Here is a 12,271-nt window from a genome sequence, read left to right as displayed (position 1 = left end):
CTCGTCTAACTTTCAGAGCTCTGACCAAGAGGACAGCAGTCAGACTTTGTCCTGGATTAGGTCACTTTAGAACATTGAAAACTTGAAGACCTCTAATCTGGGCTGATCCCTGAGAGCCTGGAATAGCACAACACATAAAACCTCTAAAAAGCAGCAAGAGGACCAGCTCAGTTTTTCCCTCCAGAAGAGCACAGAACCTGACCTTAAAATTCAAAGTCAGAGACTGGAAGAATAAGAAAAGACAAACTTAAAAAAACAAAGAATTATCATGGTGATAGGGGTATTCATGACACAAATCAAGAAGAAAATTACCCCAAAATATCTAAAAGAAAAACCTCAAAGAAATGAAGTCTAATAATAAGTCTAATCAGAACTCCTGAAAGAGATACAGGAAAATTTTAAAATGATTGTAAAAACCAAATGAATGCACTAAAAGAAAAATATTGGAAAATAAATGAGAATTATGGAAGAATCTGAAAGGAAATTAACAGCTTGGTACAAGAGGTACAAAATCTTAACCAAGTAACAAACTCCCTGATAATTATAATGGGCCAATTAAAAGTCAATAACTATTTGTTAAAAACTTCTGAGGAAAATAGAAACCAATCTGGCAGAAATTAAGCTTATAAAAACAGCTTTTATCATATTCCACAATGTATTCTAAACGGACATACCTTAATAGTAAAGATCAGAAAAATATCAAGAAAGAAGACTCATATACCTTTCACAGCCACAAGTAGGAGGTATATTCTTAACCAAACAAGAGACAGAAGTAATTACAAAAGATAAAAAAGATAATTTGAATTACATTTAATTGAAAAACCTCTGCACAAACAAAAGTAATGTACCTAGGATAGGAAGAGAAGTCATGTAGGGTAGGGATAAGGGGAGGAGAAAATGTATATATATTTCTGATGAAAAGATCTGAGCTTTACTGAAAGTTTAATGTTCAAAGGAGTTTAGAGAAACATATAAAGGTAAACATAAATAGAAAAATTATAAAGGACTAAACAAAGATAAAATGCTGACATTCTAATATGAGATGATATCTGTTTCCACTGTACTTTATCGTCAGGGGTTACAGAGGGAGTCAAATTATCTTGATAGTCTTTAAAGGCAAATGAAAGGAAAAAAGGAATGCATGGGTTGGGAGGAGTAGCAATAGGGAAAGGTTAAAAATCTATACAAACAGAATAGGTAGGAAGAGAAAGGGCTGTCACTTGAGTCTCACTCTCATCTGAACTGGTCAAAGGAGATAATAAATACATATAAGTACAGAATTATATAAAAAAACACTTTGCACATGAATACAAAGAAGTAGCAGAGAAAGAGGAAGTGAGAACACCTATCAAATAGGCTGACCAAAAAAAAAGGAAAATAACATTGGAGAGAATGTGGGAAAATTAGGATATTAATGCACTGATGGTGGGGTTGTAAACTAATCTTCTGGAGGGCAATTTGGAACTATGTCTAAAGGGCTTTAAAATTGTCTCTACCCTTTGACCCAGAAATATCACTACTATCTGTATCCCAAAGAATTTTTAAAAAGGAAAAGGATTTACACATATAAAAATATTTAAAGCAGTTCTTTTTGTGATGGCAAAAAATTGGAAATTAAGGGAATGCCCATCAATTGGAAAATGGTGAACAAGCTATGGTATATGATTGTGATATAAAAAAATGACAAGCAGAATGCTTTTCAGAAAAGCCTGGAAAGAGTTACATGAATTGATGCAAAGAAAAGTGAGGACAACATTGTACACAGTAAGAGCAATTTTGTACAATGATCACCTGTGAATGACAGTCATTCTTAGCAATACAAAGTCTAAAACAATTCCAAAGGACTCATGATGAAAAATGCTACCTACCTTCAAAAAAAGAACTAATGGAATCTGAATGTGGATAGAAACATACTATTTTTTTCCCACAGTTTTTTGGTCTGCGTTTGCTTTCACAACATGACTAATTAGTAAGGAAATGTTTTGCATGACTACACATACGTCACAACCATCAAATTGCTTGCCATCTCAATGAGGAGGGAGGGGAAGGATAAGAGAATTTAGATTCAAAAATTTTTTTTTAAATTAATGTTAAAAATTTTCATATGCAATTGGAAAAATATTTTTAAATAGTAATTTTTGCCATTTCAAAAACTAGAACCTGGGGGGGATGCCCATCAATGGCCGGACACGTTACAGTATTATAAATGTAATGGAATATGTGATGGAAAATGTGTTGTAAGAAATGAGGAAAGGGATGATTTTGGAGAAACCAGGGAAGACTTATATGAAATGCAGCAGACAGAGAGAATAGAAACAGGATAATTTATATACAATGACTATAATACCTTAAAGAGAACAGGTTTGAAAGACTTAAGACACTATAATCAAAATGACCAACTAATGATGAACCATGCTATCCATGTCCTAATAGAAGTCAAGGATTCAAGAGTGCAGAATGAAACAGATGTGTCTATGTATTTGTGGGTATATACACTCACAGATGCACACACAATCATTTAAATGGTTTTTAACACTTGATCAATGTGGAACAGCATTCAGCTGATGGAGATTCCATCCTCACTGTTTTCATAATGAATGATGAGAAAGGGAAAGAGGATAAAGCAGGAAGGGGAACTCTAGGAAGTAAAGAAAGGGGCATGAACAATGATGAACTATGTCCAAGTATTCTTTTTTTTTTGGGGGGGGGGAAATTACTTATTGGTGATATTTTCTTTTTTCAAAGACACGTAAAGATAGTTTAATATTAATTTTTGTAAAACTGTGTTCTAAATTTTTCTCTGTCCCTCACCTCCCCCTTCCCCAAACAGCAATCTATGTTAAAATATATGCAATCTTTTAAAATATATTTCCACATTTGTCATGTTATACAAAAAAATCAGACCAAAAGGAAAAAAAGACAAGAAAAAAACAAATTTAAAAAAAGGTGAGACTACACTTTGATCCACATGCAGTCTCCATAGTTTTCTCTCTGAACAAACCTGGCATTTCCATCCCAATTCAATTGGAGTTGCTTTGATTCACCAAACTGAGAAGAGCCAAGTCTATCATACTAATTATACATTTGTAACAGGGATTTTGTTGTTTTTTTAATTCTCTACTGGGGAGGGGGGAGGCAACTTAGATTTTGCCACACTGTGTTCTAAATGGACATACCTTAATAAAGATCAGAAAAATATCAGAAGAGAATCATATATCTTTCACAGCCACAAATAGGAGGTATATTCTTAACCAAACAAGAAACAGGAGTAATTACAAAAGATAAAAAAGATAATTTTAATTCCATGGAATTGAAAAACTTCTACACAAACAAAAGTATTGTATCTAGGATAGGAAGAAGTCATGAGGGGGAAGAAAGGGGAGGAGAAAGACAGAGAGGGGTGGACATCAAATTTTTCTGATGTTTAGTCTCTAAAATAATTAATACATACACAAAGACCAAAAATCTTTCTCATATATATATATATATATATATATATATATATATATATATATATATATATATATACACACACACACACACACACATATATATTCAACAGATAAAAACAAACAGTTCTCAAGAAAAGAATTTCAAACAATAACTGGATGAAAGGCTCCAAAACACTAAAAAAAAAAAAAAAAAAAAAATTTAAAAATGCAAATCAAAATAACTCTGAGCTTTACTTCATACCAGGAAATTAGCTAAAATGACAAAAGACTGGCACAATCAATGCTGTGGGAAGATGGTATACACACTGGTATATTGCTGGTTTAGCTGTGAATCAATAGAACCAATCTGGAAAGCAACTTGAAATTATACAAATAAAGAAACTAAGAATATAATTGTTCCCATTTATCTAATTTCCCCCAAAGTTTTACTTTCCTATATGTCCATTTCCAACTGCCTTGGTACTTTTTGTTCATTCTGTTCTCTCACTCCACCTAATTTGACTTCTTCTCCTTTTTGGTCAATAAACTGCCATGGCAACAAGGTTATCAAAGGATAGAGCACTAGGCCTCAAGACAAGGAAGACTGGAATTCAAAACTAGTCTCAAACATTTACTAGCTGTTATGACTTATGATTTTGGAAAAGTCACTTAACCTGTTTGTCTCAGTTTTTTGTTTTTTTAATCTGTCAAATGTATTTATCTCCCAGGCTTGATGTGAGGATAAAGTAAGATATTTATAAAGCACTTTCCAATCTTTATAGTCCTATATCAATGTCATTAATAAATGTCATTTTTGACTAACATCAAACTACAAAGGGAGAGTTAAAAACACTAAAAGATATATGAAAAGTAAGTAGAAGGAATAAATCACATCTATTTTAAGAACACTGAATTTTGTCTCTACATTGTAAACTTCTTGAATGTCCTGGTATAGTGGAAAGGGATTTGGAGTTGGAAAGGAACTAAGAAATTAACTACTTCAACCATGTTGTTGTTTGACTGAAGAAGCTGAGACTTCAGATGACTTGCTAAAAGTCAAAGTCGGTGGCAGAGGCAGGATTTGAACCCAAGTTAACTGACTGCATATCCTATGTCTTTCTTCTATATCATGCTACCTTTATAGTTTTTAGTCTCCTCACCTTTAAAATGAGGGGACTGACATTGATAATCTTTAGGAATCCCTTCTAGTTCTAAATCTAGTTCCAAATTCTGTCTAGTTTCTAAATGAAACTATGACAAGAATCCAAATCACAGATTTAAGCTATAACGGCACAACAATATGCTGGATATTAACAGCTGTTCAATAAATGCTAAATCAAATGAAATGACAATGGCTATTTGAAAATTTAATTTCATTGACTTCAAACTATATTAATATGCACACTCCTCCTCTATAACCATGTTATCATGGTTTATTATTTCACCCATTTAATTATACCACAAGCTAAATCAAATACCCCAAAATTTTAACAATTACATATAGACAAGAGTGTGAAACAATGGCAAGGGCCAGTGGACTGAGTGGGAGTCTTAGTGTTCAGCTTCAACCACTAACTAGCCATGTGACTATGGCTGTGTATGTGTATCTTAACCTCTCTGAGAATCAGTTTCTCCACATACAAAATGAGACTTGGATTAGAAGACCTCTAAAGTCCTTTTCAGTTCCGATATTCTATAAAATATAATAGCTTATTGAGCCAAGTGGGATTCATACTACAACTTCTTCAGAACTTCTGAGCTTGTTTTCTCAGTGGAAATTTACATACTTCGCTTGAGACTTAATCCTACCACTGCATATGGACAGGCCAAGACCTGTTAGGATGTAACACTAGTTACAACCTATATACATCACTATCACATCAATGCAGCTGAACAGAATAAATCTTAATTACAGCAAAGGATGAGAGCCAAAAGGTTTGCACTTCCTTTTGCCAAGTATACAGTTTTCAAAACAAAGAACTCTACTTTTCTAGCCCTAGAGGCAGAGAAAAAAGACACACACAATCACTAAAGAAACTTAGGCTTTTTGACTTCCATGAAGCACTATAGTTTTATGCAAGCTCTTAGGCTTTATGGGCCCAAGTTTTCCAGGATAAAGAATACTAATTGTCACTTTGCAAGAAACCAAAAATAGTCAAGAATGAACCTTTTTAGACAAGATATATACAAACACAAATTGGTGCAGACTCAGAGTATTTAATTTACAATGGATGAGGAAAACTACTAGAATCAGTTAAATAGCTGGTGAAAAGTCACACCTTAAAACCATCACCTTTTCCTATATGGAAAGTAGATCTTCCTGTACATGATGAGGCTTTTAAAGTTCTATTCAAATATTTCAATGTAGAGATGCTCTGCTTACCAGTTTGCAGCTGACATCATTTGCCTATGCTCCAGCAATGTTTCTCAATTTTAAATTAATAAAGAATTGATAAACAAGCCTATTTTAACCATATCCCAACATCTAAAAAGTCTCTTTTTAAATGGCCTGAAACATTACTGTTACATATTTCTATTTTTAAAAACAATAGAGTCCAAAAAATGGAATATTAGGGCCCAAAGAAAATACATTAATGTGGCATAAAGAAAGGAATCAACATTTATTGGCGTCTACTAAATAAAGGCACTGCATTAGGGGTCAGGAATATAAAGACACAAATTAAATACTCCCTGACTTGAGTTTATATTCTACTATGGGGGTGGATGAAGGAGATAAAAATGTATATAGATAAATGTAATAAAGGTATTTTGAAGAGAGCATATTAATCTGGGGATGAAGTAAGACTATGAATTCCTAGAAGAAAGGGAATTTGTCTCTTTCACACACACTTTATATACTTTTTCCATCTAACAATTTGAACACATAGCAATTACTTTATGAACTGAAAATTTTTTAACTCTGAACAAATTGAATATTTTTATATTCAAGAATACAGAAAAGGAACTATGCATGAAACTGCAAGTATTATCTTTTACTTTTGTTTATAAATTCAACAAGTAACTTTCAAAGCTGTCCTACTTGTCTATTTTCTTCTATGCTTTAACAAAATTTTCTTCCATGCCCCTTTTCATCATCCCCCCCTCTTTTCCCACTGGGGAAAAAACACCTTTTAACAAGTATGTATAGTCAATCAAAATAAACATCTACAATGACTTTAAAATATGTTTCTCATTCTATACCTTAAGTCTATCACTTCTTTGTTTACTGACTGATAGTGATTTATCTCTTGGGAAATGGCTCTTATTCTTTTAAGCTTTAACCAATTCCTCATATATCTTGGATATGAAACTTTTATTAAAAAAAAAAAAAACCCTTGATGCCAAGATATTTTCAATCAATTATTTCCCATTTAATTTGAAATGGGAAAGCAAAAAAAAAAAAAAAAGATTAAATTTTGCTTTGGGATTCAAGGTGGAGATTATAGGATCAAAGGCTCAAGTAAATCATTTGGTCAAACACATTTTATAGGTAATGAAAAGTTTCTGAGAGACTGCCAGGATTGACAGAGTTGATGCCCTAGTTGCCAGTGCTCTTACTTTTTAATTGCTTTCTATTAATAAATGTAAACACACATTTTTGCACCCTCTCTACTTCCTCAGTATCCTTAACTACACAATGGGGAAAAGAACAGTATCTCCTTCATAGGGCTGTTGTGAAATCAAATGAAAGAATGTGCATACCTTACAAATCTTAAAAGTGTTATAGAAATAGCACTTATCTAATGTCACATACACATGACAACTCTTCAAAGACCTGAGGAATCCTGTCATGTCTTCACCCTTCCTTTTTACATGCCTTTTTTTCTCTAAATGTAACTCCTTTGCTTTCAGTTCTCATTTTGGATTTTGTAGCTCTTTGCCAAACTCCCATTCTTTAACGCTTATGAAGTTACAGGTCTAGAGCTGGAAGTCCTATCAAACTTTTTCATTGTACAGATGAGATATGGGAAATGGAGGGAGATGAAAGGACGTGCAGAAGGCCACATTGGGAGACAGTAAGAGGCAGAACCAGGCACTCTATTCCTATCACCAAAGTCTTCTGAAATGTGCCCCTTACTAATACTAAATAGAGTGACCCAATCTATAGACAGCATTACAAAATGCAGTCACTAATCTTGGCCATTAGGCTTATTTTAATATGGAATAAGATCAAACTGGCTTTTTTTTTTTTTAAGTTGCTAGGTCACACTGTTGACTTATATTGAAGTGAGAATGGCTTTGGAAAAAAATTAAATTTTTTTTTAACAACATTTAACAAACATGTACTGAGGAAGAACTTGTCATATGCAAGATACTATGTTAGATGTTCTTAAGAAAAAGATAGCCACATCAAATTTAGCCCTTTTCTTCAAGAAGCTTGTTATCTAAGTAAAGTGATGGACAAAAAAGCCAGACAGTAGGGAAATAAGAAGAAAACATAAATGGAAAAGGGCAGCAGACATGGAGAGGTCTTTGTTACAGTTTTAGGGCAGTGTTACGATTTAGGGTTCTGTGTTTGTTTGAAGGCAACAGAGGAAAATGAGACTGAAAATTCAGGAGTGGGCATGGATTTGTAGAAAATAGGTTTCTTATGAGGAGAAGAAGGGAAAGGATCTATATAGTAGATTCCTTTCAAAAATAAGCATTAAGAGGCAACAAAACTTTGGTCGAATATAGTAAAGTTAATACCATATAATCCAAGTTAATGAACATATCCTTACTTTTCATTAATCAATAAACTTTTTTCAAGAAATATACATTAAATATAGAATGACAGGGATAATGGTTATAAGACAGTTGTATTCAAACAAAATCAGTAGTTTGTTTTTTTTTTAATTTAAAAGCCATTTTCTTCTTTGAGACTGAAAAGAAAAATGGAATAAACTAAGTATAGAAATACTGAAGAAGAGCTAAGATGGAAGAGGCAGTCCCTGCTGGATAGCCTTAATTTTTTAATAATTAAAAGGAAAGAAATCATTAAAAGGAAAGTAATCTGACAAAAGTAGAAAGTTTAGAATAGATGAGGAGCTCCTTAGGGAAATCAGTAAAAGAGGAGTAAAGGGACTGTTGACCAAAATAAAGGCTACTGTACTCACTATTATCTCTTGTGACTGTACTAGTAAAAAACATACTTGCTATAATCTGACACTTGCTTTTCTTTGATTAAAAAAAAATCCTTATAAGTAAATAGAACACATGGTGAGCTCTCTTCTGGTAAGATGCCATTTGTCAGTTTGTTTTATAAATACTCTTTGTTTAGCCTAACACCCTTTGCAGCCGATGAAGCAACATTAAGAGTTGCAGAAGCAAACCAAGAATTGGCTCATTAATATACCAAAAATATAAATGATCAACAAATCCTGGGCAAAAAGTCAGCAAAACAAGGGAAAACAAATTCCTATGAAATCCAATTTTTAAAATTACAGAAAAATAAGCAAGCTTTCTTAAAACTAAAGAAAATATTAGGCTGTTATTGAATAAGAATAAGGTTAACAGGTGACAGGTTTCTTGAGATCCTAAATTATTTTCATATGATTATTGTTGTAACATTTTATTATATTGTAAATTGAAATTTAATGAAATTATAAAAGCTGAAACATCAAACTTAAAAGGAAAATTTTATAAAACTATGATCAAAACTCCTCCTAAGATTATCATTTTGGTAACTTATTCCAGGAGTACTACAGTTTTTTCTTAGAAAAATACTGAATGGTTATGTGAGGATTTTGTGATCCACAAAGGAGATGGTGTAGTACTTTTAAGTCAGCATCATCTTTAAAGGGTAAAGGCATTAAGTCTCAGAAAACTGTTCATGGTCTACAAAAAAATTAAAGTTGCAGGGCACCCAAAAGGCAAAGGATAAACAGATGTAAAGAACGAAGTAACTTACTAATGAAAGAAAGGTACATAAATGATCTTATTGGAAAAATACATGATCAGAAAAGGAAGACAAACTGAGATATAAATTATTGGTATAGGAAGATATCATGAAATCTAGATGAAGGGATTTATCACATGGGATACACCGCTTATTGAAAACTTGTAGAAAAATGTAAACAGTTAAAAAGGAGAAAGATTTCAATGTACAAGACTAGAAGATTTTAACAGTGACAGGATCACAGTTCTACAGAAGTGTTGTCTAGTCACGTCTGACTTCATGAACACATTTAGAGTTTTTTGGTGGTTTCTGATTTCCTTCTCCAGCTCATTTTACAGATGAGGCAACTGAGACAAAAAGGGTTAAATGACTTGTCCAGGGTCACACAGCTGGTGCCTGAGGCCAGATTTGAATTTACTACAGTAAGTCTTCCTGACTTCAGGCCCTGTGTTCTATCCAATGTACCACCTTGCTACTCTAAATTTCTATGGAAATATAAGTCTATTATAACAACCAAGAAAAAGATGTTACTAACAATACATCTATCACAATGAGGGAAAAAACAGCAAAACATTTTTAATATCACATTCATTCAAACTGAGTGGCTAATTTGAAAAGCTTCAAACTAGCAAGAACAGAAGTAAACCAAATATGAACTAGTATTTCACTCTTCATTTGTCTGAACAGAGCAAATCATCAGTACAATATAGCAAATGTCATCACTCTACAACATACCAGGGATCAAACTACTCTTGACTGTAACTGTGATTCCAAGTCCTCCAAAAATAGTCTTGACTTAACCAATACTATCTGTTGAAGACCTAAACATTAGTTACATCTGAAAACAGATCTGGACACACAAGTTAAAAACAGTGACTGGCTGGGGGAAAAAAACAACAACAACAACAACAACAGTTAATCTGTGATAGAGGTAAATGAAATTGCCATTAACTAGCAAAGATATAACTGATCTGAAGAAAGTTCACTATCTTTTAAATGTTTCACTTCTCTCGATCACCTACAATGTCTTAAAACTAAAAACTCTTCTATTTCTAAGCCATAAACTTATTTTTGAATCAAAAGGGAAAATTTTGGTTCAAATTCCAGCGCTCTTTTGCAAACAACATGTACATTAACTAGATGATAGTCTCCTATTTCCTTTTGGGGAGTTTATTTTTTCTTTTAAGAGAAATTTTAAATAGACTTCAAAAGGAAACCAGTACAACTCCTATGTTATACGCTATAAACAAAAATAAGCAAAACATTTCTTTTTTGTCTTTTTGTGTAGGTACATATGATTAGTTTGATGGTTTTGTGGTTTAGTTAGTCAAGCAAGCTCTTCCAATTCCAAAATATGACTTTGGACACCTAGTATACTTTCAACAATTCCAGAAATCACATAACGGTGTCTCCTCATCCTTACCATCCTGGAAAAAAAAAAAAAGTACAACAATTGGGTATAATGTACTTCAATATCAGTGATTTTTAAAAAAAGGTTAAAGGCAATTTCTGGCTTTTCAAAATAACAGCACCTAACGCCAAGCATTAGTTTCCTCAGGGAAATCTTTGAGCATCCTGCTTCCTAACTGTTTTCTAGCACATTCTCACTTTCTCCCAAACCTTGGGTACCAGTGTTAATGGACACCAGATTCCTTGGACACCACGCCGCTTACTATCTTATTTATTCTTTTATTGGAAACTGTTAGCAACAAGACCAGCTACCATTTTAAATATCTCCCTGCATGCTTCTGCACTTATCACAGTCTCTCTCTCTCTCCGGGTAGCTATTTCTGCCCGTGTCCTCCTGCCCCCGTTCCCCAACCCCCAATCCCACCGTCAGACATTAAACTACCAGAGAGCTGGGAGTGTGTCAAGCCTTTGTATCCCCAGTGCGGTGCAGTAGTAAGTTCCCGAACTAAAGCGTTTTGAGTGGATTAGCGCTCCTCTCTCCTCGCCCCACAAACCCCGTATTTGAGGGAGATGAACGCTGGTTAAGAAGCCAGTTTCTCTAGAAGAGTTATCCCCAAGGAGAATGGGGACTCGGGCTTGAGCATTCAAGTGCCTCAGTTGAAGAGGTTCTTTCTCCCCAAACTTTTCGGAGCCCGCCAGCATCCTCCTTGCACGCACAGAGCACTCACTCGAGGTGCTCCTCCAGCACCCGCGGCCGCCCACCCCTCAGCCCCCGTCTCCCCACTTCCTTCGGCCGCGGGCTGCACTCGGCCTCCACTGCCGGCAGCTTCGCCCGCTCGCCCGGCGCCGGCTGCGGCACAAACGCCTGGCCGGCCGCCCGGCCTCCATCTGGCGGGCCCTCCTCCCAGTCCTCGCCCTCTCCCCTCCCGCCTCTGACACTGCCTGGGGGGCCCGACGCGCGCCAGCCCCGCCCCGCCGCCCGCTTGCCCCGGTCCCGACGGGCTCACCGAGCCGTGGCTCTCCGCCGCGCTCGCCGCGTCCTCCTGCTGCAGCTCCGCCGTCATGGCCGGGACCACCCGCCCCTCCCCCCTGCCCTCTAGCTCGCTCGCTTGCTCGCTCTTTCTCCCCCTCCGTGGGGTCCGCAGATATCCCACCGCTGCCGCCAACGCCACCGCCACCGCCGGACTCAGCCCCGAGGAGGAGACCCTCCCCGCCACCACCGCCCCCCCGCCTCCGCCTCCGCCTCACAAACCCCCTCCTCCTGGGTTCCGTTCCAGCCCCGCCCCCTTCGCTCGCCCTCCCCTAACCTGGACGCGCGCGCGCTTCTGGCGGGCCCACCCCTTCGGCGACACCGGAACCGTGCGCGCGTGCGCATGAGTGGAAGAGGTGGGGAACGAGGCCGCTCCGCGTGCACACCTACTCGGGGTCGCCAGACGAGCGGGAGCGCGCGCGTCCCAGAGAGAGCCGCTTTTCCCTTTACTCACTCCCCCCTCCCGCAATTCCTCACGCCCTCTCACGTGACTTTGCTTCAGCCTCATAACGGTCGCCCTCT

At 36.4% G+C, this 12,271-nt stretch overlaps 1 protein-coding gene across 1 annotated transcript in view; it reads right to left on the bottom strand.

Moving 5' to 3' along the window:
• Positions 1–12,006, bottom strand: part of USP28 (ubiquitin specific peptidase 28) — a 72,195-nt gene extending 60,189 nt beyond the window's left edge. The window contains 1 exon segment of the mRNA XM_074304219.1: positions 11,727–12,006. Coding sequence (XP_074160320.1) covers positions 11,727–11,783 — 57 coding nt within the window. The 5' untranslated portion in view covers positions 11,784–12,006.
• Positions 12,007–12,271: the final 265 nt, after the last annotated feature.

Source organism: Sminthopsis crassicaudata, chromosome 3 (genome assembly GCF_048593235.1).
Source record: "Sminthopsis crassicaudata isolate SCR6 chromosome 3, ASM4859323v1, whole genome shotgun sequence".
In the NCBI taxonomy this organism is placed as follows: Eukaryota; Metazoa; Chordata; class Mammalia; order Dasyuromorphia; family Dasyuridae; genus Sminthopsis; species Sminthopsis crassicaudata.
This window is presented reverse-complemented; position numbering and strand designations above follow the sequence as displayed.